Source organism: Linepithema humile, chromosome 5 (genome assembly GCF_040581485.1).
Source record: "Linepithema humile isolate Giens D197 chromosome 5, Lhum_UNIL_v1.0, whole genome shotgun sequence".
NCBI lineage: Eukaryota > Metazoa > Arthropoda > Insecta > Hymenoptera > Formicidae > Linepithema > Linepithema humile.
Genome location: NC_090132.1, coordinates 7371912 through 7398537, shown reverse-complemented (window position 1 = coordinate 7398537; position 26626 = coordinate 7371912). Strand labels below are relative to the sequence as shown.

Here is a 26626-nt window from a genome sequence, read left to right as displayed (position 1 = left end):
CGGATAATTTGAATCATAGTGTATGAATATCCAGATGCGATGCGATGCGATGTTTAAATGCCATATTGGTGATACATAAGACAACTTATGCTTTATTCAATATGTTGAGCTTGTATTAACAATATGTCACAGCCAATCAGATTCGCTACCTTACATTCTTTTAACCAATGTACTCTCTTTAATAAATAGACATTTGCTAAGCAGCCAACCTAGTTATCTTATAGTTTATGCATTCAATGTACAAAGACGTGAAGTGGAGTATCTGCGTGAGTTGACCGCGTTGACATCTAGGAAGTTTATCGCAAGATGTCGGGGGATGTTTTGTGCGACGAGCCGCTGATATGCTCGCGGACGAAATGACTTGCTTGTCGTGGCGCACATCTACCAAATTCCGGCCTAAGTTAAATCTCAAAGTGTTGTAAGCACACCACACCGCCGGTGGTGTCGAGCCAGATATCGTCCAGTCGTCTATCGCCGCCGACGCCGACGCTGAAACGGAAAGAACGACGAGACGTGGGCTAAACGGAGGCGCGAGGACTGTGCCAGTGTGTGTGTATGTATGTGCGTGCGCGCGTACTACTGCCAGGACCTGAGATATTTGGAACTCGGATTTTGCTTTTTTTTCCGGTGAACTAAGTAAGCGAATAATTCTTTAATTGTTCGCTGAAGAGACGGACAAATAGATAGAAAAAAAATAAAGAGAAATTGCGTGCGGACACGTGGTGACAATTTCGAATCTTAGCTGGGATGGGAGCCAAGGCAAGTACTGTAACACAATCAGCTGGTGGCAACGGTCAGTCCTCCACTGGGGCTAATGAGACCACGATGGGTTTCTCCATGCTCCGCTCCCTGCCTGGTGGTATGGGCATGCTGCAACATCAGCACCAACAGGCTAATCAATCGCAGAACTCACGTGTATCAGGTGACAGTAGACAACGTGCAAGGTCTTTGAGTTCCGTGCCGGACCTTTCTTCAGCAGAGCAGGCTGGTCTTTCTACTTCGGTAGGGGTAGGAGTCCCCCTCGGTCAAGCCCTTGGCTTGCCACAAGATTCTGATGTGGATACAGATGAGGAAAGCAGTCGTGTTTATGCCGCTCATAGCTTGCCTTCACATATTTGGTCCCTTAACGGTAAGTTCATGGACTTTATTTAAGTATCATTTACATGTTAACGGATTCTATAAACTAGATTTAGAAGCTATCTGCTCTTAAATTACAATGCTTCTAAAATGTGTTTATTGTATATTTCTTGCTATAAATTAATTTTCTTATAATGCTAAAAATTAATATATATATAAATTATCATTGATATATGAGAAGTTCGGTGATATTCTATTTCTGAAGAAAGAGTGCTGTATAAACAATATTGCTAAAATAGGAAGTCATTAGATTTTATTTACTTATTCGCCTCTAGCTATTCACTGTATTTCCATAGATATAGGAACATATCGATTTATACAATAAGATTGTTCAGACAAGACAGACTTTTGTGTAGTGCGTCACAAAAGTCGTTCGATTTTAGCACGGGGCGTTAATCGGTGATCTCTAACCTAATTGCAAACAGGCACCGCAAAAGCGAGGTTATGTTGCGCAATCGTGAAACTCGCGGACGGAGTTGGTGCTCGATGATGATTCGCGGTGGGACAGGGGGCGTTTGTTTTGATGCGTGTTGCCGGGGTGGTTGGCCCGGTAACCGCGTACTACAATCGATGACTAGCCTGAAACCGCAACACAGGCTAGGTAAATTTTAAATTAGCGAATAAATATCGAAGTAAAAAAAGTAAAAAAAAAAGGGATAACACATCGTAAAAAATGAGACTCGGGAGAAAATTATCGCGCGGGACGACGGGTCATGGCTGAGGTTATGTCGGGATTATGGGAGTTATAGTGAGCTCGTGTCTAAACGAGCACGAGACTGAGGCTGTAGTTCCAGTAGACCGAGTGAGAAGAGTTTTTTATGGTATTATATCTTTCTGATTTATACATCGTTTTTACTTCCGATCTATCTACCTTCTTCTCTCCCCCCTGCACCCTCCGCTCGCTTTTTTAACCGTTTTTCTACAGTTCTTTCACTGGATTTTTGTTCAAGGTCTAAAGTGTCCTGTATGCTCCAAGTTTATTCTACCGGATGATATAGAATGTCACCTGGTCATGTGCCTGACCAAACCACGGCTCAGTTATAATGGTAAGTCACAGATTATTTTCAAAACAAAGTTTATATGTTTTAATGGTTGAAAATTGTTGAACACTAATTAAGTATACCTCTGCTTGTACATATAACAGAGGATGTGCTAACTGATGGAAAAGGTGAATGTGTCATTTGTCTTGAGGAGTTACAATCTGGTGATCTTATAGCCCGCTTGCCCTGTCTCTGTATATATCACAAAAAGTATGTATTATTTTATTCTAATTTATTGTTGATAAAGATATTTTTTTGTCTTAAAAATATATCAATATTGTTATATTATAAAAGTATAACTAATTCTTAAATATTAAATTATATAAAATTATATTAATACTGTTAAATATAATATGTAACTACTGATATTGAAATAATCAAGAGATTAATTATAGAATTATGTTAAAAAATGTGTTACAATCATTCATATGTCATGATAGAATGGATAATATAAAATTTGATGTGTCTATATTCTAGCTGCATTGATAAGTGGTTTCAAGTAAATCGTAGCTGCCCTGAACATCCTGGAGATTGATTTGTAGCCGCTGAACTTGGTGAAGCACAATGGAATACGTTGCTGGTCCAGAGGACATTCACGTCAATGGGATTAAGATGGCAGGAAACGACAGAAATTTAAAAAAAAGCTAGTCAAGGTGGCTGCTAGTCCGCATTGGTGATTGGTGCGTGCGGTGAATTGTTCGACTGAACAAAACTCACTCATCAAATCGAACATATGGAAACACATGTTTAATTCAATCCTCAACTTTATTACTGTTAAGCGGGGGACTTAAATAACAGAAATCGCCATAAGATTCAACGATACATGCTATACGTATCTATATAATTAATCTATTATTGCTCTATCGCTTACTATAAATTGTACCATATTTATAAATTTTACTTAGTTTTACAACTTGAACTCGATTTAGCGCTTAAGCAGGACAATTTATTATTATCAATGATAATTTTTTTCCTTTCTTATTCTTTTTATGTTTTTTCTTTTTTTGGAAAAAGGGGACAGAACGAATCTTAGTCAAGGAGACCTGCATAGGAGCAGGTGAGCTCTACCTTAAATAAGTTAGTTATATTATTGATTTTTAGTATCCAGACGATATATCGTAATTTTCGTTATCTGTTGGGGGATGAGTGCTAGAAAGGATATTTTTGATACTTTCATAAAAGGGAGAGCCAGAATGTATAAGAGTTTCGAACACTGGAGATGACGACGTAAAGCTGTTAATGCTGTAGTAACAATAAAGGTTCTGATTTAACCTTCCTTACTGAGATTCATACTAATGTGATAATCTCTTTTGTTGTTATTAGAGAGAATTGACACACTCCGTGTTACTGAGATGTACAGTCTATTGTCGATTACTAAGGATTACCTACTGTATAATTAATCTCTTTTGTATATGAGTAAGGATTGACATAACCAGCAGGAGTAGTTTTTGTAATACGAACAATCAAAGTCTATCATTGTTCCAGTAATATACACACACCATATATGTTTGGCTCGGACTTGTATTTGCGTGAGGAAAACGAAACTAATAAAGCAATGAGAATATGAAAAAAAAAAAAAGAAAAATGAGAACAGTGCAATGAACAAAGGGAGCTAGAAATAAATTACGTTAATAAAAACGAATGCTTAAATGTATGTGTATATGTGTGTATAAATGTGTGAATACATGTGCGTGCGTGTGTATATGCATACTCGCACTTTTTCTCGACTACAGATATTAATCCGATTAAAAGCTTTTCTCACACTAATAAGCAATTGTAAGTTAAAAAATTTTGTTGACTGCAAAGAGTGGATTGTTTAATTAATTAGAAATGAACCAACCATTTTAATTTAAAGTTAAAAAAAATATTTAACATCAAAGACCCCCCATTGAAAAAAATCTGTATTCAAGAGAAAGTATGCGACCTCTAAAATACCATGTATGTATATGTATACCTTTTTTAAGCTACAAGAGGTAAGTGATGGGTCCGGTTTCGTAAAAAATAAAAAAGAAGAAAAACATAGAATATATAGAACTCAAAATAAAAATACGACATCAATAATAGCGATAACATGTTGCAAGGAAATTTTCTTTGCGTTTTGTTACTGGTCGAGGTGAGAATTGTCTCACGATTGGACGTTTATCGATTTTACAATATATAAGGTTTGTTGTGTGCGTCGATTACAAAGACAGAGTGCGGGAAGAAAGTGCAAGGTGACGCTCAGTGTGACGAGGAGGGACACAAATAGATCGCGTATTCTATAGCGCGCACGACAAGACAAGTGTGTTGCATATGCTATGTATGTAGCATGTGCGCGCACATATTTGCCCCGCTCTCAATCCCGTAGCGGTATTCCGTATTGTATTAACGAATCTGTTCGTCTTACAATTAGTTGTACTTTCTTGCACTTACTGTATTAAAAATAAAAAAAGGATATATATTTAATTTAGGAGGGAACAAACAAACAAAAACGCAAGAGGTACAACTAAAACGAATAAGATCAACATTTGTCAGCGCCTTAATTATTAAAAAAACTTGCACGAAATAATAGAAAGAGATTGAAGAGTTCATTTTCTTATTACCCTAAATAAATGTGTAATGTGACCCCTATAGAATCATATATATTTTTAACAAAAAATTTTCCATTTTTACTATTGATTACGTCAACTTAAAATGCTTTTAAACTTTAACTTTAAAATCCACTTGATATTTAAATATATGATTTTATCACGTATGCTTGTTTTTGCCCAAAAATTTATTTTTAATTGTTCTATCATTGTGTATATATTAATATTTTTGTTGAGTAAAAATTGGTGCAAAGATTTACAGTAAGAACATTTGGTTTCTGAGATATTTTTTATAAAATTATACATTAACTCCCTACCTGTTCCATCGTGTGGCTGATACTTTTCAATAATTTAAGATAAACGTACGGTACGGAATTCTTCTACTTGAGGATATAACAATCTGATCATGAAATAAATCGTGGGAGCCCGAAAATCTTCGTAGAATAAAGAAATCGCGAGAGGCGGAAAAAGCCTAAATTCGCAGAATTGTAACTTTGGACACAGGTTGTAATGAACCATTTGTATGTATGACATTATTGACTTAAATATATAGTTTATAAGTTACATTCGATTTTTTATAAGAAATTTAATTTTAGAGTTGTTTTTTTTATGGGTGCAAATACAATGAATTCGTGAAATTGCGATAATTACGGGTAAATATTTTGAACTGTAATATACACGGTATTGGAGAACTCACACATATACTCTTTGCAGCTGATTTTTTGACTAGTCTGAAATAAATTTTATCGAAAATTAGATAAAACAGCATTTCTTCGTAACTTTTTTTAGCATTGGATTAAAATATGAAATAAAATCCATTCATAATGCAGAATAAAAACATAAGTTTTATTATATTCTCATTTCATTCATAATTTAATAATAAATATATAAAACATCTTTAAGTTTTAATTAATTATTAACGCTTTAATGTTTGTTTTCAAGTTTATTTTAATTTGCCTAAAAGTCTCATTATATTAGTCATAGTACATTATGTAAATATATATTGATACATTATTCATAATAACTGATTTATTGTACAAAAATGTTTAAAATGTGTATATATTCCTTCCATTATTGACTCTTACTCTTGAAATTCATTTCGATTAAGTTTGTTTTTGGACATAGTTTGGTCAGAATTTGAAAATATATCTGTAGCCGAAAACATCTCTGAAAACAATATAATTTATAAATAAAATTATTTAAACAGGCAATAAGAACCAAAAGAATGCGAGGGTTGGTGCGTGAAAAATAATATATTGTACGAATAGAAAGCACAATAGAGAAAATATGTGAAAGCAAAACATTTTGGTTTCCGATCCGATTTCCGGACCCTTTTCTGTCTTAACGGTGATGTTGTCCTTCGGATATTGTTACGTGCCGCAATCATATTTAAAACTTTCTTTAAAACATCTTCAAAACCTATGTCAGTGTTGCCCAACCTTTTTGTACGTGCAAATTTTAAATTTTTTTGATAGAGCGATCATACAACCTATTCATGCGAGAAAAAAAATACAAAATTGTGATTTCAACGTTTATCAAGCATATCAATAGAAGCAAATTAAGTGTCATAATATAAATTAATAGAAACAAAATAAATATAAAAATTACAAACATAAATTTTGTAATGAAATCAAAATATGAAGATCTATCACAAAGGACGTCGCGATCGACTATAATTGGACACCCCTAATCTATGTCATCACCCATCTATTTTTTTTAGCCAAAACAAACAACTAGTCGCACTAAAAAGATTCGTAAAATATTCTTTCCCAGGCAAAATATTACCTTCAATAAAATAACCGTCATGTGGATCTTCATATTTTTATTTTATTACAAAATTTATGTTTGTAATTTTTATATTTATTTTGTTTCTATTAATTTATATTATGACACTTAATTTGCTTCTATTGTTTGATAAATGTTGAAATCACAATTTTGTATTTTTTTTCTCGTATTGATAGATGGTCGCTCTATCAAAAAAATGTAGTTCGTACGTATAAAAAGGTTGGGCAACACTGACATAGGTTTTGAAGATTTTTTAAAGAAAGTTTTAAATATGATTGCGGCACGTAACAATATCCGAAGGACAATATCACCGTTAAGACAAAAAAGGGTCCGAAAATCGGATTGGAAACTAAAATGTTTCGCTTTCACATATTTTCTCTATTGTGCTTTCTATTCGTACAATATATTATTTTTCACGCATCAATGCTCGTATTCTTTTGGTTCTTAATACCTGTTCAAATAATTTCGTTATTTATAAATTACATTGTTTTCAGAGATGTTTTCGGCTATAGATATATTCTCAAATTCTGACAAACTATGTCCAATTTTACATTTGAACCTTTCTAAACTTGCCAATAAAATACTGAAAAATACAATAAATTACTTTTCACGCATTAACACTCGCATTCTTTTGGTTCTTATTGTTTCTTTAAATAATTTTATCGTTACAGAATCATTGTTATGTTATTATAAATAACATAATTTCAAGTTGAAACGTAGCTTTTGTTTATCACATTACGCCACATATAATGTTAGAATACAATCACATTTATCATGGTTATCGATATCATATCCATTCTAATTATAAACTTACTTAGTGTTAAAAATAATTATCAAATTAAATTTTAATAAAACAAATAGACATACGTAATATTTATTTGTTGTGAAAATTCCAAACTTGTTTTTATCGTTTGTTTTCTGTCGTTATTTTTCCACTTTGAATATAAACAAATACCTATACATTTCGTTGCGTACTTGATGTTTGAACCTAAATATTTCTTTTTACATAGAGAGAATATTCGTAAATTATAATTAATGATCAAAAATTTTAAATTATTTTTAATAAAAAATTTAAATTTAAAAAATAGGGGATGATTGGCTATTGATATTGCATTTTACACGCGCAATAAATCGCGTTCTTTGTGCAGGAGTCATAAGGAATATGTCGGGATTGGTGCGATGTAACGCAGTGGTGGGGACGTCTTATGGCTGGTCGTGGTTGGTCCGTGCGCAGTGGCTTTGAGAGTTTGAGGTTAGCGAGTGTCCGGTGAGGTTCGAATTTCTCATTGCGGGTTGCTACACGGGCGACGTAGCTCAGCAGTGGCAGACGCGTTTCGTCGTTGCGAGTGAAAGCACACGTGCGCCGAGCATTCAAGTGGCACAGCTGTAACAGCCACCGTTCACGTGAATTCGACGTTCACACGTTACGTACGGCAAAGTGGACTCGATGTCGATAACATGTCGGCTACGAACAACATCAGGACGACGCGGATGCACAGGATGGCCTGTCGGGCCGTTTGACGATTACTTATGAATCCACGGAGAGGTCTGAGAAGGAGGTGTCTACGGTATAACAACATGGTGAAGGAGAAGGCGAATTCAATCCGTATCTATGATTCGGAGGGCTACAGACGCAGAGCTGCCTGTATTTGCGTAAAAAACGATCTAGAAGATGAGGTAAGTCAATCAGCAGATGGCTGCCCCCTGTATTTTTACCGGCACGTGGTTGTATGTATCCCGTATCAGCATTGTTTTGTTCGTAAGATCTGATCGACTAACCATTGATCAAGGTGGACTTGTCTTGATATCGTTGAATAAGTTGAACGAATTCTCTCGCGTCGTTCTTCATTGTACTGTGAATTTTAGGTACTATTAGTTACATCCAGTCGAAGACCAGACAGTTGGATAGTACCAGGCGGTGGTGTCGAACCTGAAGAGGAACCAGCGGTTACGGCTCTTCGCGAAGTTCGGGAAGAGGCCGGTGTTCTAGGACAATTAGGTCGTTGCCTCGGCACATTTGAGGTTATAACTCGTGATGTATGCCATACAAACAGATATTATTATGTTATATTTCTTTAATACTGTGATGGTTTTTATATTATATAGTGCTACGTTCTGACTCGGTCTATGTCTGACCTTATTGCAACCCTAAATTGTATTTGCTGTGTCTAAGATATCCAATGTTTCTTTACAGAATGTAGAACACAAACATAGAACAGAAGTGTGGGTTATGCGAGTAACAGAGGAGCTGCCAGAATGGGAAGATTCCCGCGCTATTGGTCGAAAACGAAAGTGGTTCACCATACCGGAGGCCCTGCTGCAACTTGGTCAGCACAAGCCCGTCCAGCGCTCTTACTTGCACAGTCTCCATGATACAAATCCTCGATATAATCCCACTTCTCAGCTGTCTAACCATTCGCACTCTACAATGGCATCTATCGAACTAATGAATAACTCTAGTAACAATGCCCATTTGAGTGAACACAGCTAATATCGTCTCGAATCATACGTTTCTACCGAAATTTGATTGCCATGAATTCTCGGAGCAATTTACTGTTACTCCTCCTTTCTCCCCTTAAGGGAATTATGATAACTACTGCTGTGTTTTATACGTATAAATTAATATTACCTATACACTTATTATTATATTATTCTTAGGTTAAGTATTACTACTATTATTAATACTATTATTATGTTTACTCTTTCGTATAGATTGTTTATAAATTAGTTCTTAAAGGAGCACTTTTTTGTAGTCAAGTCCTCATTTCTGATGTAACTTTTTATAAGGTATGAGAAAAGTAAGTCAATTGTTTCATTATCATTTAATGTTTGTGCCTAATATGCATAGAATGTCACGTGATCCTTTTTCATCCATCGCATATTCTGGGTATACACTTGCACGAATACTATTGTAACTTTTTCTACATTTTCTCAAGGCGAAGAAAAAGTTACGTATGTGTTAGCATACAGATGGTAAATTATATACTTTGTATATTAAATTCTTAAATAAATTTTGTAATGATTTCTGCGAATTATATAAGGATGCGCGCAAAAACACTGCTTTATACCTTCTGTCCTATAAAAATATCAAAGTATTTTGTTATTTAAGTTTTTGCGTATGACGAGTATAATAACTATGTGCAACAAACACACAGTATAATGTAACACATTGGATCAACATCTTATTATTATTATAACTTGAGCTTACTGATAATGTATGATTTTAATTATTTGTAATTTTTTGTATTTATTTTTTTTTTGCGATACTGTGTGATAACAATTTATGTAATTTAGATTTTAAAGATTTTTGTAAAGAGAAGACACCGAGTAGATGCAAAAGTAATTGACAAAATTTTGTAGCAAGGTCTGATAAAATATTAAATTTTTACTACTTAAAAATAAAGTGCATTACGTGATTTTTTGCTGCATCCTACGCATAAAAGTTATTAAAAATTATAATCAAGTAAAAGATAATGAATATTGATATATTTTTTTGTTTTATATCTTCAAAAAATTAATAAAGTTAAAAGAAAAAAATTTTGCAAAAAATAATGTAAACTAAAATTTTAATTTAAGTTTTGTGCTCTTAAAATCGAATATATTATTAGGGAAATATGATTGTATAAATTTAAACTGAATGAGTTACATATTCGAATTTTGGAGTAAATTCTTGATATTAAAACATGATTTAAAAACGCAAATTTTTAAATACAATATTATCCGTACATTTTTTCATTGACAATGATAGTTGCTCGTACAACTCAGCTGAATATCTAATAGTATTTTACTTTAGAATATTATTATAAATAATTCAAGCCACCTAAGATAAACGTGCAAGACAGAATAAACATCGCCCCTTTTACTCTTTCTCTCTCGGCTCTGAACCATTTTTAGCCAAGATTCAAACCTAAAAATGGTTTGAATCTTGGCTGAAATGGATTGATGCTTATTCTGTCTCCGATTCGCAACACGCCAACGTAGTGCATGCGGTAGAACGTAGTCGGTACTCGCACGTGGTTGTGGTTTTTGTAATGATATAACAGAATCGTAATTTATTTACTTTTATTTAAGAAAAAAAAGTATATATTAGTGATAAATCAATTGTGATTTTTCTTCAAGTGAGTATATCTAATTCTATTAATATATTTAATTAATATAGCTATCCAACCTAGAATATTTTATTGATCAACATCTTTGAGCTTAGAATATATTTCACATGTATTCTAGCAATTACAAATTTTTATAAATATTTATTTAGCAAATTATTAAATTTGTAATTTTAGTTAATTTGTCTATATGCCTATTTATTCCGAAGATATACCTGAAAAAATGAAAGAGGAACCTATGGAGGATGTTATGAATGAAAGCAGCGAGAGCAGTGATGACGATGAATCTATGGAAAGCGAGAATGCAAATGACAGTCAAGAAAAGATTACGCCGAAAGTATATCTTCCAGGACAGGCTCTCAAAGAAGGAGAAGAACTTGTCGTAGATAAATCGGCATACAGATTACTACATCATGCACAATCTGGTGCGCCGTGTCTCAGTTTTGATGTAATACCAGATGATCTAGGCACTTCAAGGGAGAGTTATCCCTTAAGCATGTACCTTGTTGCTGGAACACAAGCTGCCAAGGCGCATGTCAATAATCTTCTTATCATGAAAATGTCCAATTTGCATAGTAATAAGCAGTGCTCTGAAGATTCAGCAAGTGAATCGAGTGATTCAGAAGATGAAGATGACGAGAATAAGCCAATTATGAATGTTGCACCCATAAAACATCAAGGATGTGTTAATAGAGTTAGGTAAGTATTTTCAATATAAACATTATTATTAATAAAACTTTGTGAGATGTATTTAAAAACATTTCTATGTGTAATATTTATTAGATGTACAAAATTTGGCGGAACAACTCTAGCTGCTAGTTGGAGCGAATTGGGACGTGTAAATATTTGGAATTTACAAGAACAATTAAACGCAATTGAAAATACCGACTTGTTGACTGCATACCGTAATAAATGTGACAAAGGAGATGAAGTCATTAAACCATTATACACATTCAAAGGCCATTCATCCGAAGGATTTGGCCTTGATTGGTGCCGCACAGACCTAGGTACTTTAGCATCCGGCGATTGTAAGGGTAATATTCACATATGGCGAGTCGACAGTAGCAGCGCATCTTGGCATGTAGACCAACGATCATACAATTCACATGCTCCTCACAGTGTGGAAGATCTACAATGGTCGCCAAATGAAAAGAATGTACTTGCATCGTGTTCAGTAGACAAAAGGTTCGTATTTCTTATAAAAAATTTTCTGTAAATATATAAAATATGTTTGTGTCACTGTCTCGTAAATTATAATAAATATTAATTTTTTCATAACAGTATAAAGATTTGGGACACGAGAGCGAGTCCACAGAATGCGTGCATGTTGACGGCATTTGACGCTCATACAGCTGACATCAATGTCATCTCTTGGAATCCAAAAGAAAGTCAATTTCTTGTATCAGGCGGAGACGACGGATTACTCTGTATATGGGATTTACGACAATTCGGACCTAATGGCGCAAGTCCAATCGCTACTTTTAAGCAGCACACTGCACCAGTCACCACTGTGGAATGGCATCCCACAGAAGCCACTGTGTTCGCTTCTGGCGGAGCAGACGATCAGATCGCTCAATGGGATCTGTCGGTAGAAGTGGATCATACAGAAGAATCTCAAGACAGCGAATTAGCTAAATTACCACCACAGCTATTGTTCATACATCAGGGTCAGTCAGATATTAAAGAATTACACTGGCATCCACAATGCCCAGGAATTATGATATCAACCGCGCATTCTGGTTTCAATATATTCCGTACAATTAGTGTGTAATAGAATATATAGAATAGAAATATATATATTTATATGAAAATGAGAAATTGTATCGATATATTGTGTATAATATATTTACAATTTTTCTCTTTTTAAACAGTTTAATTCTCTTATTTCTTATCTTATAATTTTTATTCAAATATTAAAATTACTAAATATATATTTTTGATATATAAAAATGTTACAGACTATTTGCAAGAAATTTAACTCTAGTTTCTGATTTTTATAAATATACTTAATAATCAAAGTTTTATAAATAGATAAAAAAGAATTATTCATACTTTGCACTTAAACATTTGTAAAAATATTAGTTTATTCATTTATTTATTAGCAATAAAGACAACAAGTGTCTTATGGTGGGCCTTCCATGCGGACAATTCCATGGATTCTGCATTTGCGTCATTTGCATTATTAGCCTCTGCATTTCATTAGTATTTAAAGCTGTGCCAATCATAATTGCGCTGCGACATGCTCTGGATGCTAACATTTGACTGACACGACTCGGACGATATATATGCTTCTCTTTGTTTTCGTTGCCTGCTTCTCTAATGAGAAATGCTAATTCTTCTATGTCCTCTTGACCAAACTGCCAATTACCGCTAACAGGCATTCCCACTAATTCTATCTTTTTTCCAGGTTCAGCTAAAACAATTACATACAAAAAATTGCAGCAGTTCAACATTTTATCAATCTCACATTTCAATATATAATATCCAATAATTTTTCTACAATTTAATTGATTACATTAACATTATAGAATTAATTATGCAACGATAACGATAAGAAGATTCAGCGTTTATACCTTGTTCATTGATACTGAAAGTAAATCCATTATCTTCGAATGTTTGTTGATGTTCTATAAGTATCGTTTCATTTAGTGCAGAAAAGTTTAGCGACTTTGGCACAATAAGCTTTTGGGTTTTTAATTTCGTTTCGTTGTTAAGTTTCTCGAAGCGAAATTTTTCGTCAGTAGCATGTTGATCAATGATAAAGAGATCATTCTCCAGGCGAGCTATTATGAAACCAAGATTAAACTGACCTATTACCTCCATCTATAAAAAATTTCTAAGTTTAAAAACACAAATTTGTAATATTTTAGATATTACTCTTATATAATCAATTCACAAAATACTATAGAAATCAATTGTGCCATGTGATAAAAAATTATATATACATAGATATATGTTACCAACCTTATCAAACGAATCTTTTGTCAATTCTCTTTGCAATTCCTTTTCAGCTTCACCTTGATTAGCTTCCATTTGCACTCTATATTTTATTCTTTTCTCTGTATTGGCAGATGTCCTAACAATATTTTCTTTTTCTCTAAATTTTTCTTTTATTATTGCTAGATTTATCACCATTTTTGTATCCACAGTTTTTTTCATTGATTTAATACTAATTTTAATAACATCATCTTTTGCTATATGCGACATTGAAGGTGATATTTGCAATTTTTTAGCTGGCGGGGACGCATAATTAGGCGAGCCTGTTCTCTTCAAGCTAAAATTTAATTCCGTCAAACTTTTAGCTGCAAAATTCCCTTGCAGTTTGTCCCATCTTGTTGTTAAATTAAACTTTAATGTCGTTAATATGAGACGTTCTTGCGTGAAGAATATAGTTCTTTTATCGGGAGTAACGTTAACGTCGGCACACTGTCGATTTAACTTGATATTCAGAAAGACAAATGGATACTGCTTATTATTATATTTGTGGTACACATTGTTTATCAATCTACTGACTTTCGTGAGATCACACGGTCGACCGTTCACATAGAAAAATTGTCGATCGGGCGAAGAACGCCCAACTGCATGATCACAAGTGCTCACATAACATTCCCAGTCAAAATCTATAGTAGCATCATTAGGCAAATTGTATTCTTGTAATGCTGTTTCGTCCGGAGGTTGCAATTCGATTTTAACAATCCCATCTATAGACTTTTTGCCAAATACAGAATTTACATTATCCAGTATGCTGTCAGTATTTCTGGTGGCTACTACAAGATTAGGCGATTTGCCTGCTATCAAATTGAAACACGTAATCTTAATGTTTGTGGAAACCAGACAGTAACTATACAAGACTTGGATAGTACGCGCATACTCTTTCTTCAAATTCTTTTGAAACTCTTTCGCTCTTACAGGTAAATTTTTGAATATATTTCTCACGTGTACTGTGGTTCCCTTTTCTCTAGCACACGGTTCCTTCTTCGTAAGTATACCATTTTTATCAAAATCTAACTTAAAGCCATGCTGGCTCAAGGAATGTTTGGTGACAATACTCAATTCAGATAAAGCACACAGTGAACTTAATGCTTCACCACGAAAGCCAAATGTGTTTACTTCAGTTAAATCCGTGAATTCCCGAAGCTTGGAAGTATGATGTTTCAAACCTTATTAAGAAAAGAAGAAATTATTTTATTATTAGAAGAATAATTGTACTTCAATATAAAACTAATTACAAACAAAATACTTTGTGATTTCTGGTTTTTATATATTTAAATTTCAATAAATCTATAATTATTGATTATTATTTTAATTTATAGACTTACTTAAAGCTTCAAAGTCCTGTTCCAAAATACCAGTACCATTATCACTGACACTGATGCATGTTTTACCATAATCAGTAAGTTTGACATCAATCACCGTAGCATTACTGTCCAAACTATTCTCCACCAACTCTTTAACAGCGATTGCAAGATCAAGCACCACCTAATAAAATATTTATATGATATAATTTCAGTTCTTTCTATAGGAGAAATCAATATAATAAATTTATAATTTATAATAGTGTTCCTTTGTATTTACATACTTAACCTTACCTGGCCAGAACAGATATGATGGATTGTTTCTTTATTTATAGCTTCTATCTTTTTTGACTTTTCGGTTGTTGCAACAGGATCTTCCATCGTTTCATTCATTTATACTTTGTTCAATTCAATATATTTTTAATAAATATTAATGTTTATGATGCTTATGCCATGTTCAACATGTGTGTAAGCAGCATACCGGCATAACCAATTTGACTATACAATGCTATGCAAACTATTCGAAGATAAAATATTTTTATAAAATAGACATAAAACATTCTTAATATCGTGAAATTTTTTTATCTTTGATTAAGATACAATTCTATCGGATATTTTGATAATAATGAATACAAAATACAATACTTGTTAATAATAGATAACAAATTGATATATTTTAAATATAGATTTTATTCATAAGATAATATATAAAATTATATATAGCCTACATAAAATGTATCAACAACATAATCTATTATTTTTACATGTTTATTAATAACTTTTTTACATTTATTAATATCCACTACATTCCTATTAACAATATATTTTACAGGTCTGATCTAATACCAAATCCAGGACCCGGTGGTGGACTTGTTAATGATGTGAGTCCACCAGCAGGATCAGCTGCAAATCTAGGACAATTCTGTGGACCGGGTGGAGGTCTTTCACCCTTCTTTAAAGCATTTATTACAGTCGTTGCAGTTTCTGCAGTCAAATCCTCCTATTAAAAAAAAGAAATAATTATAACACCATTATTATAAATTTTTTATTGTATTTAAAAGAATATACTTACATAATAATCATCATTCACTTGGAACATTGGAGCATTAGCGCAAGCGCCAAGACATTCCACTTCTGAAATTGTAAACAGTTTGTCCGCAGATGTGTTACCGATTTCGCAATTTGTGGCCTTTGTCACAGCCTTGACTATTGAATCGGAATCTCTCAACCAGCATGGTGTACAGGTACAAATCTGTACATGATACTTGCCCATGGGCTTACGATTAAACATTGTATAGAATGTGGCAACTTCATACACTCTCATGTTTGGCACTTCCAATATTTCGGCGACTTTATGCATAGCAGAAATAGGTAACCAGCCATGTTGCCTCTGCGCTAGATCCAATAGAGGTATCATAGCACCACGTTTATGACCTTCGGGATAAATTGCGAGTAGTGCTTCAATCCGCTTTTTATTTGCCTCATTAAACTCAAATGGTATATTAGGATTGTCATGCTCGCTATCTCTGTGCTAAAAAAGATATATCATATAATACATTCTGCTTAAAACTTATTATTATTAATTATTGTTATTATACATACAACAAATAGCTGATCTGATGCACGAATTGCTGTTGTTTGCACTCCCCTAATATTTCTTGAAGCCTGCAAAAATAAAATATACTTTTAAATATAAATAACAAATAAAATCTGTTAGTGATACGTCTCTTAAGAGAGTGACAGATATCAAATAAATACACTTTACAAAGAGATATTAGAGAGAAATAAAAGATGCATATTGTATATTCAATAAAATTAGAAGATAGCTTTCTCATAAAAACACCAGACATCATTAACAAAATTTTACACTAAAGAGAAAATTATTTAATTTGACAGTTGATTGATACAATTAATGGTTAAAGATTATGTAAGATATTTTAAAGCCATAATAAGAAAATAAATTAGTGAGCACAAAATGATAAATTGTTAATTACTCACAAGGAGCTCGCAAGCTCGACGTAAGGACGTCAACATATCGATCAGCTGTGTGAGAGATGACACAAAGCACGATTCTTTCTTCACTTGTTATTCAATTGCTGAAAAGCCTGCGTCCATGATGTTAGAGAACTTAGGACTGCAGACTGTTTAGGGCCATTCTACAATGCATCACAAATGCCCCGTCGCCAATTGCGAATACCCCGTCTTATCAAAAATAACCAGAAATAGCACTTTTTAATTAGTAGTTACCATCCTTCACGACTGGCGACCAGAGCTGCCAATTTTCCCCGGAGAGCTCTATACGCACATAACCGAGACCTGCTGACGTCACGTGTCCGTGTCTTCACACTGTGAAGATAAGCCATTAGTAAACAGCTCAAATTTAAATCGTTGTCGCGAAAGGTTAAATTATTTTATGTGTTCACAGAAGTGTATCTTGCCTGATATACATTTGAAGTATTATACTAACATCTGTAAGTAAACATAAACAAGAGTGCAAGTATGAAGGAGACAGTGCATAATTTAAGTAACGTTGTAAATAACGAACGTATCCATGGGAATGGAGAGGTAATTTTACAAACGATATCTTTGTTCTGTTTTATTTATTTTTTTCAAATTTTTAGGATACTTTTTATTATCTTTTGAAATCTGCGAAAACGATATTTTCCTTCTTAAAGAGCACTTTAAAATTTTATATAAATTTTCTTACATGTATAGGTTATGTTGTACTTTACACATATTTAAATGTATATAAATAAATCTATATATCTCAACTTCACGAGTTTTCTTGTTATTAAAATATTTAAAAAATTATCATAATTGTTAAAATAATTGTAATAGATTGTGTGCTTATACATGTATATACACTTTCTAAATATTCTGTGTATATACACATTTTATTAAGTAATTTTACATATCCAATTTATGTAATTATAAAATATTATTAATTGTTAAAATAAAATTTTTTTAAAATATTTAACTTTTATTATGTTCTTGAATAGTGCTGTTTTTATCTATGTGATCCTGACAGGCAATTGTTCCGGAGGAATCACCAGCAAAGCAGAAATTAAGAAGTTGGTTAAACCGACATTTACGAATTGAGATGACTGATGGAAGGGTTCTAAGAGGAGCATTCTTATGTACTGATCGCGATGCCAATGTTATTTTGGGTTCATGTACTGAATATCTATCTACAGAGCACACAGAAGCTAGAGTTTTAGGCTTGGTAATGGTACCTGGTCGACACATTGTTTCAATACATCTAGATGTTTGAAATAGTGTTCCTTTTACGAATCTGTAAATAATCTATTATGATTATTTATTATATCGACATGGACAAATTTATTACAATTGTCTTTGAAGATAGTTTGTGATATAAATAAGTTTAAAAAATTGCAAGATATAAATATAAATAAATATTGTTAATTATTAATAAATGTAACATGTGTATCGAATATACATATTTATATTGTATTGTAGTTAATTTATTTTATCATGAACACAATTATAAACAAAAAATTATGATAATTCTTATTAGTACATGCTTATAAAACATTTTGTTCTGATTATTTTTATTTAAAACATTATTTAATAAAATTATATTCTTTATAAAGAAATAAGTTTTTCCAACAATGTTCTGTAAAATTATCATAATGTTATTGCACAAATATTTTATTTTCACAGATGTGAAGGAGATATTAATATTGTCAATATTGTAGAAGGTCAGTTGATTAAGATTAGGAAAATAAATAAAAAAATATGAAAGTTATGACCTGTAATATTGTAACATTCAAAATTACAGTTATCTCTATTCACAATTTGTCTTTTCTTTCTTTTTCTTATCAAAAAGATGTGCAAAATTGAAAATATTAGAACATTTGAACAAATATATCAAATATGTATTAAAAATATATATGCATATATGTATGGAATATGATATAATCAGTTTTTTTTTATTCTGTTACTCAAATATTTTAATCTAATAGAGGTAAGATACAAGAGAAAGGCCATATAATTTGTCCTCAATACGCTCAATACCTACATACTTATGTTTAAGAATAATAAACAACTGATAGAGCACTTTATTTTCTTATATTTTATTATTTTGTATATTTTTTATTCATTAATAAATATCGTAATATTCAAAATTATAATCATCTGTACTGCAATGATTGGGAGTTTGTTAAACTCAAATTTATTCGGCAGTAGAATAATGATGTTGCATTACTAGGTTTTCAATATTAAAAAGTTTTCTTAATTATTAACTAGCCAAATGAGCAATTTGATCATATAGTTTTCAAGCAGTCGATTTTCATTCACCACACATGCGAATTATTATACTTACAAAATAACCAAATTCGTTGTGAAATTATATTGCGATATCCAAAATTATTCACATTACACAATTTATCGTTATAAATAACAAAAATAAAAAAAATATACAATTTTTTTGAATTTTATAAAAAGAACATGAACTAAAATGCACATAAAGCACATATATGTATAGAGAATATAAATTCTTCTTTAAATATTGATTGTGAAATATATCTTTAAGCAGAGTTATGTTGCATGAGAAAATTTATTCTCTAAAAAATATGCAAAAATTATTTTATGATTTTGTTTTCATTATAACAATAGTATATTCTATAGTCATCTGGTAATGTATAATATATATATATATATATGATTGAAAGATATATTTGCAGCAAAGATATTTAATATGTAAAATAAAAAATTTAATACATTAAAATTGTAAAAATTTAAGATAAATCTCTCACTGAACTGACCTATTCTGTATGTGCATGTTCATTATCGAATAAATGGATATCTGCATCGGCATTTGCTTGGCACTTGTGTAACATAATAAATTATTGTGGAAATTAATCTTTGATAGGATCTTTTCAATCGTATTGATAACTCCTTTATAATAAATAAATAGTGAATGAAACTATTGTGTCCTGGTATAAATACATATTATTAATTAAATGGAACAGCTTATATTCACATTTGTGGAATAATTTATCCAACCACAGCAACGCATAAAAATTCCCGCTTTGATTTTTTTACATCTTAAATGCAACCGACAAAGATAATCTACAAAAATTGCCTAAATCGACGTGGTATCGTCGATCAATAACAGAGAATCACACACTCTCTTAAATAAATTATTTTTTATAGTTCTTGATGCTCATCGTCCTGAACTGGCTCACCACTTAATCGCGGTTCTTCGCTTTCCGGTACAACCAATGGCTCCTGCGTAGTGTCTGTCGCTTCCGATTCTTGTCCTGCTGTATTATCCGCTGTTTCTTCTTTTGCAGATTCATCTTTTGTAGTGTCAGATTCAGTTGGAACTTCTTCATTTTCTTCTACGGTTTGCTCAGCCTTATTATCTGTCGTTTGATTCGCCGTGGATTCCTGCTTTGGCCTCCAAATTTTAACTTTGTTTAGAAGATATTTAATTTCTCTGTCAAGTAACTCCATTTTATTCGCGATATGACGAGCTTTGTATTTCACTGGCTCGTTTAGTGGTGTCTCCGCAAATGATTTAAGGATAGTTTCATAATAATCCTAAAAATATCACATTTTGCATAATGTTAGTATTATAAGTATCATGATGTTAAACTATAAAATCATACAATATCACATTACTATTAAATTAAAATAAAATATAGATATCATGAAAATTACCTGTGTCTCATTGATCGTTTTTTCTAACGTCTCAACTTCAACTGGTGTAATAATCTCAGTCGTTAAACTCAAGTTGCGCATATTTTCCAGAAACAATGCACTACCATTAAGTAATGAAACCATTCCCTTCAGAACTTCCGGACGATCTCGGTGTTCGGAGACTCTTTCATAAACATCATTGGTTAACTTTTGCAATTCCATCAACTTTTCTTCGTACACTTCCGCAGTCGCAGTAAATCCATCCTCGTACAACCAATCAGACGTTTCTGCGCACGCTTTGCGAATCTCTTCAGCTTCCTTGTCAGTAGCTGCAGTCGAGTATTCTTCCGAATCAAGCTTTTGTTGTGCATCGATTACATATGATTCGAGATTATTCAGTGCGGTCTCGCGACGTGTTTTCTCCGAATCATGTACATTTAAACGATATATCCTATAAAAAATATTTATTAAAATAATTTAAGTATCAGTAGAACGGATTACGTATCAGCTAGCATACGATAAAAATGAAAATTACATCAATGCTTACGTCAGTACGATATAAAATAATTTGAAAATGGAAGTAATCGTGAATATAGGTCCGTTACATTAGTTAATGTCAAAAATATATATTTTTGCTTACTTGTCTTGAGATTCCGTAAGTTTTTCACCAGATAAGATTTGTGATCCTAATTTAATTTCACTTGAACTGATAGGTTCCTTAATTTGAATGATGGTAGATTTCTTTTCTTTGTCTGTTTTCTCGGTCTTATTTGCAGCTTTATCTTCGTTCACTTTTGTCTCATTCTTCTTTTTTTCCTCTGCGTCCTTTGGCGGTTCTGAAGATTCCGGTTCTTCATGTACTGGTTTTATATCTTCTTTCGGTGGTTCCTCTGGCTTTTCTATTGATTTCTCATTTGAACCTAACAAATCAAAATTTTGTCATTTAATGTCACATCTGAATAATAAGTAGGATTTGAAGTTTTGTATTACTGACAATTGATCCTTACATCAAATAACATCTAATAGTAGCAACATAATATAAATAAAAAAACATACTGCATAATAAGTCATTCTATTAAAATAAAAACTATTCTTTTAAATAAATCTATAAATTTCAATGATATATCGCAACAAGCGTGTTTGTCAGCAACACAAAAACCAAATTCTACTAAAAAATAATCTTTGTTATGCATCTATACATCCCTACTATATTAGTAAAAATGCTTGCAAAAAATGATTTCAAAATAATACTTCTAATTTTTGCACTTTTATACATTAATAACATATTTGCTCTCTTAAAAAAGAAATAATAGTTCTTCAATATATGTAAATATACTATAGTGAAGAACCAAAATAGTGTATTATCAAGAATGGAGATCCGTACATGCAATAAAAATTAATAGCATCATTTTTTGCACCGCCTTTAGCACAAACCTGCAAAGAATTTACTAATAGTTGAGCCAAGTATTGAGAAAGTACCCTCTTCTTCGTCAACAGTAGTGCTCGGTTTTTCGGAAACTAATTCTATATTCAGTAAGTTCAGTATGCCACTATCATCCATGTTAAAGTGCGCTTTGACTCCTTTACTTTCAGCGCTTTCCTTCGCATGTTTTTCTAAAGCTTCAGCTACGCCACTCAGTGATATAGAAGATATATTTAAATTGCCAATAGAACTGAAAAAATATTTGGACGTTGTATTTTTTTTAACATGACCACTTAAAATAATTTCTGTTAATTTTCTCCCAACATTACAAATCTACAGATACTTACATTATCTCATTAGCAGGTAAATAATCTAACTCGGCATAATTCACGTGAAAATCAAAATCTTCTGTATGCTTATTAAATGTAATAATTTTCTTTTGTGGGAAAGGATTCATCCTGCTAAATAAAGTCTTCCTTACCTGTGCAAAAGTAAATTTTGTCAATTCGTTTTTTAACAGAAAAAGGGATTAAAATGTATCAGAAAACTGAACATCATACAATGAACAATTACCTGTTTCACCTTATTTTCAACAGTCCTATCAAAAATTATTTGAATCGGGAACAACACGGCATCTCTAGTAACAAATTTTTTGACTTTGAAACCTTTGCTAAGATCAGCCGCTTTATACGCAGCTCCTAAAGCAGCCGCCTCATCTGTATTTACATTCTTTGACAATTCTGTCTTTACATATTGGGACAATGCCTCTTGTACCTTTGGCATGCGAGTACCTGCTCCGACTAATACAACATGTGACATAACATCCATTGTCAAAGCTGAAACAATTGCATATATATTTACATAGCACTTAAATATTTGTACTGCAAAAACAATCATTTTATTTAAAAACGATATTTTACCTGAAGTTTCTAAGGCAATTTTCACAGGATTTGCTACACGTTCAAATAAATCAGCACATATTTCTTCTAACTTTTCTCTTGTGACTTGCAATCTGAAGTCAATGTCATCTATTAGACTTTCTATCTGCGCAAAGTGATCTGCATTAGCACTGAGAACAGTTTTGACACGTCCAGCTTCTTTGAAGAGCTTTGCCATTGCTCTTGGACTGTTGAATACTGAATTTGGCGTCTTCTTCAGAGCATCAAATTCCTTAGCTAAATAATTCTGTAATCTGATTTGCATTTCTAATCCACCAAGTGTACGGTCGTATCCTACACCCAGGACAGTAACATAAGGATTGGTTTCAACAAAGCCTCTCTCCTTTGTCTTCATATTTTGATAGCTAACAATTGTGGCAGTAGTACTACTGGCCCCCATGTCATAGAACATAATGTAATGCGCAGAATCATTTATTTGTGTTCTGCCAAACACGCCATAATTCAAAGCGACTGCTGTGTAATCATTTATAAGCTGTAATACTTTCAAGTCGGCAAGTTCCGCAGCTTGAATTAGAGCCCTTCTCTCCGCCTGATTAAAGAATCCTGGCACAGTGATAACAGCTTCGTTGACCTTCTGATGAGCCGAAGCTTCAGCCATCTCCTTGCCTTTGTGCAATATTTGTGCAAGTAACTCCTCTGGGGTATATGTTGTATTTTTGTTTAATCTAAACGCTATTGTTTTTCTTTCATCATCGGCTATAATATCATAATAAGGAAACCTTTTCTGATAAAGTTGTACTAGCGGATTGTCTATAGGCTTTCCTAGAAGATCTAGGATATAAGAGAAGGTGTTCTGAGGAAATCTTACTCCAACCACTTGAGCATCCTCGCCAAAAGATCTTTCACCATCTCTGAATGCAATAGCAACCGGTGTTTTTCTCTTTGACTCCTTATTTAAAGCTATCTCCATAGGAACACCAGGCTACAAAATGTAACAAGGCATTAGAAAATATTTTTTAAATATAAAAAGATATGGAAGATATTTGATTAAAAAAATTTCCTAATAAAAAATTATCCTTAAAAGTTCATGCATTAATTAGGATCAACTACAAACAGATTATTAATTACATACCGAAACAATAGCGACCTTCATCCATTCACTGCCAATATCGATACTCATAACGGCAATTTCCTCGCTAATGCCGATGAAAGTTGCAATGATGAGTAAGGCTAATGACGCTATCGACATATTTCTCTGCGAAAATCCCATCTGTAAATGAAATATATTTAAAGTAAATTTCATAAAAAAATATTACAAAAGCATGTAAGAATCCGTTAATAAGACACGATGTGCCGTCTATCCAACTGTTTAAATGTCAAACTTGGTTATGAATACCGGCGACGTTAAACGATGTCAATCATAAAATAGTACAAATGAATAATGCTTGCTTACCTTGCGCTTAAGTTTTTGACAATACGCGCGTTTTTCGAGACTGATTCTCAACTATACACCATTCAGAACCCACGTTCGAGCATCACACCTTTTTCAAATCAACAAGCTAAACGTAATTCTCTCTTCTGAAACTTCGTGGACAGCATGTGTTGGTGTGGCACATTGCGATTGGTAAAGGAGAGGACGTGGTGGGACGCGTGGTTCACTTTGGATTTGCACTGGCAGTTGTAGCGCGATCTATAAATAGTGACATCAATTCTTGAAGATGTTCGGCTTTATGTCGTCAAAAAATAATTATTTTATGAGTCTTAAGGTTTATCCACGAAATGCATAAAACTGCACAAATCAATATATATATGTAAAAAAAAAATTTATCAAAAATTTAAAGTAAAATATACTATACTGTTACGTTTTATATATTAGAAAGAGAAATGATTAATTTCGATAGATTTAAATATCTAAAGTATCGACTAAAAAAATCAAACATCAGGAATAATTCAATCATTTACTTATAAAATGTTTATCTCTCCATAAACCAATTTTTATAAATTTTATTTTAGTTTATTTATTTAGTTTCAATATTAGACACACTTATAATTATCTTTCCTTTAAGTTATGAAATACAAGACGCCAACAAATAATAAAGATATAAAAATAGTATTTCAAAATGCATAGATTGAAAAGACTGATATAATTTATGAGAAAATAAAACTTATAGTAAAAATTATTGATAAGATTTATATGAAAATTATTAATGCGTTATAAGTAGCATATAACTCTATCACACAAAAATTACTAATCTAATCTCCTTATTTCTAAGTTATTGCAAATCTCATCTATTATATGCATATTTATAATCACTATTTGATCTCGATTCTAGTGGATATAAATAAATTATCACAAATAAAAAATGTTTATAATAAGAATTTAGTGTTAAATGAATTAAATTTCATATTTGAAGCAATACACGATATATCAATTTCATGAGTTTCTTCAGTCAAGCTTTGCATGGTGCTTAATTTGACCATGTAGTAGTAAAAATATTTCCAAACAATGGCATCCCATCTATATATATTAACCCCATTGATCTTCTGATCGACCAAATTTATATGTGAGAGAGCCCAAGAAAATAAATACATTTTGCAAAAACAATCCAACACCTGGCCAATGATGTGGTGCACCTAAAAAAATATAATAATCATCCTTCTTTGCTTCATAATCACACAAATGCACATATACATATCATTACTATAAATACCTGCAGCCACAAAATTGGCAAATAAAATCCAACAGGCTGCTATTACCGCTGCAAATCCCATAACAAATCCAATAAATAGCCAACTCCTAGCGCCTCTTGCTCCTAAACAGCCACCATTGTATGCTTCTCCTCTTATTTGTGCATTTGTCACTGAATTAACCCTACAAAAGTATCAAGTTGCTTTTTAAATTGACAAAATATAATATTATATTATAAAAACCATTAATAAATATCATTAATGTTACTTACATAAAAAGTGATATAGTACCAAACACTCCACATACATGATAAGCATTTGACATTTCATCTGGATATTTTGCATGTGCATCGATTATAAACCACCATCCTACAAAAAACTAAAGCAGTATTTTAGTAAAATTTATATATTTAGCGCAAAATGTATTGCAACATATACAATTTTTATGTATTAAATATTTATAACATAAAGTATTCAAATCCAAGAAATAACTCAGCAAAGTAACAAAAATAATTTAATCATATATATTGATATTGTAAGATAAATAAATTTGTAGATGTACCAATGTGCCTGCAAGCATAGAAACAAGTGCATTTCTCTTCTCGCCGCCTTCGAACCAAACACAAGACGGCACTTGCATGTTCTCGAAGCAGGATGTCATTTTCTTGCAGTTTTTATCGAAAGATATTGGATTCTGTAATTTTTTTAGACAGCTAACCTTAAACAATGACAAATATCAACAGATACAACACTACGTGTATAATATTGACAGATATGAACTGACGATTGTGTGTGAATAAAGTTTTGATGTAGGCAGTACTGCCAACAGTGCAATACTGGATGCAAAGTTAGTGTATTTTTAAAAAACCAAACGTATTCTTTATATATATAGGTCTGTTCTTTATAGCTGAACTGGCTGTACTAGTTCAGAGTTTATCTTTTTCCCTCCACATTGGAAGGAGAAAAATAAACTCTGAACTAGTGCAGCCAGTTCAGCTATAAAAAACAGACCTTATGATTGG

The 26626-nt window shown here is 32.3% G+C and overlaps 8 protein-coding genes across 11 annotated transcripts; 4 read left to right on the top strand and 4 right to left on the bottom strand.

Moving 5' to 3' along the window:
* Positions 1-254: 254 nt before the first annotated feature.
* On the top strand, positions 255-4731 carry LOC105677595 (E3 ubiquitin-protein ligase ZNRF1). The gene is made up of 4 exons (XM_012376330.2): positions 255-1129; positions 2088-2183; positions 2282-2387; positions 2655-4731. Exons 1-4 carry the CDS (start codon positions 748-750, stop codon positions 2710-2712), a joined length of 642 nt encoding a protein of 213 aa, XP_012231753.1. The 5' UTR covers positions 255-747; the 3' UTR covers positions 2713-4731.
* Positions 4732-7751: 3020 nt separating this feature from the next.
* On the top strand, positions 7752-9584 carry Aps (diphosphoinositol polyphosphate phosphohydrolase 1 Aps). Of its 2 annotated transcripts, none has more exons than XM_012376116.2 (3): positions 7752-8206; positions 8396-8551; positions 8724-9584. In XM_012376116.2, exons 1-3 carry the CDS (start codon positions 8060-8062, stop codon positions 9018-9020), a joined length of 600 nt encoding a protein of 199 aa, XP_012231539.1. In that variant the 5' UTR covers positions 7752-8059; the 3' UTR covers positions 9021-9584. The 2 variants fall into 2 exon arrangements, with proteins under 2 accessions (XP_012231539.1, XP_012231530.1); XM_012376107.2 differs by having other exon boundaries at positions 7753-8206; positions 8396-8566.
* Positions 9585-10333: 749 nt separating this feature from the next.
* l(2)09851 (WD repeat-containing protein 1 l(2)09851) lies at positions 10334-12503 on the top strand. 2 transcript variants are annotated; one of them, XM_012376174.2, is made up of 4 exons: positions 10334-10647; positions 10845-11334; positions 11419-11820; positions 11917-12503. In XM_012376174.2, the coding sequence occupies exons 2-4, from the start codon at positions 10859-10861 to the stop codon at positions 12404-12406; spliced, it is 1368 nt and encodes a 455-aa protein (XP_012231597.2). In that variant the 5' UTR covers positions 10334-10647; positions 10845-10858; the 3' UTR covers positions 12407-12503. The 2 variants fall into 2 exon arrangements, with proteins under 2 accessions (XP_012231597.2, XP_012231590.2); XM_012376167.2 differs by lacking the exon at positions 10334-10647 and having other exon boundaries at positions 10811-11334.
* A 191-nt stretch (positions 12504-12694) lies between these two features.
* Positions 12695-15538, bottom strand: Pms2 (mismatch repair endonuclease PMS2). Its single transcript, XM_012376154.2, has 5 exons — positions 15225-15538; positions 14955-15114; positions 13600-14795; positions 13209-13458; positions 12695-13048 (listed from the first exon to the last, which is right to left on the bottom strand). The coding sequence occupies exons 1-5, from the start codon at positions 15321-15323 to the stop codon at positions 12723-12725; spliced, it is 2031 nt and encodes a 676-aa protein (XP_012231577.2). The 5' UTR covers positions 15324-15538; the 3' UTR covers positions 12695-12722.
* A 144-nt stretch (positions 15539-15682) lies between these two features.
* On the bottom strand, positions 15683-17139 carry ND-24 (NADH dehydrogenase ubiquinone). Its single transcript, XM_012376129.2, has 4 exons — positions 16929-17139; positions 16533-16595; positions 16003-16461; positions 15683-15930 (listed from the first exon to the last, which is right to left on the bottom strand). The coding sequence occupies exons 1-4, from the start codon at positions 16962-16964 to the stop codon at positions 15757-15759; spliced, it is 732 nt and encodes a 243-aa protein (XP_012231552.1). The 5' UTR covers positions 16965-17139; the 3' UTR covers positions 15683-15756.
* Positions 17140-17238: 99 nt separating this feature from the next.
* On the top strand, positions 17239-18401 carry Sbat (LSMD1 domain-containing protein Sbat). Its single transcript, XM_012376141.2, has 2 exons — positions 17239-17495; positions 17959-18401. Exons 1-2 carry the CDS (start codon positions 17430-17432, stop codon positions 18199-18201), a joined length of 309 nt encoding a protein of 102 aa, XP_012231564.1. The 5' UTR covers positions 17239-17429; the 3' UTR covers positions 18202-18401.
* Positions 18402-19002: 601 nt separating this feature from the next.
* Grp170 (Grp170 co-chaperone) lies at positions 19003-24594 on the bottom strand. Of its 2 annotated transcripts, none has more exons than XM_012376318.2 (9): positions 24370-24594; positions 24049-24186; positions 22938-23898; positions 22591-22853; positions 22365-22498; positions 22074-22267; positions 21235-21514; positions 20616-21045; positions 19003-20495 (listed from the first exon to the last, which is right to left on the bottom strand). In XM_012376318.2, exons 2-9 carry the CDS (start codon positions 24184-24186, stop codon positions 20100-20102), a joined length of 2796 nt encoding a protein of 931 aa, XP_012231741.2. In that variant the 5' UTR covers positions 24370-24594; the 3' UTR covers positions 19003-20099. The 2 variants fall into 2 exon arrangements, with proteins under 2 accessions (XP_012231741.2, XP_012231732.2); XM_012376309.2 differs by having other exon boundaries at positions 22029-22267; positions 24370-24593.
* A 683-nt stretch (positions 24595-25277) lies between these two features.
* On the bottom strand, positions 25278-26437 carry LOC105677511 (transmembrane protein 50A). The gene is made up of 4 exons (XM_012376187.2): positions 26167-26437; positions 25877-25983; positions 25628-25788; positions 25278-25550 (listed from the first exon to the last, which is right to left on the bottom strand). Exons 1-4 carry the CDS (start codon positions 26263-26265, stop codon positions 25444-25446), a joined length of 474 nt encoding a protein of 157 aa, XP_012231610.1. The 5' UTR covers positions 26266-26437; the 3' UTR covers positions 25278-25443.
* Between the last annotated feature and the right edge of the window lie 189 nt (positions 26438-26626).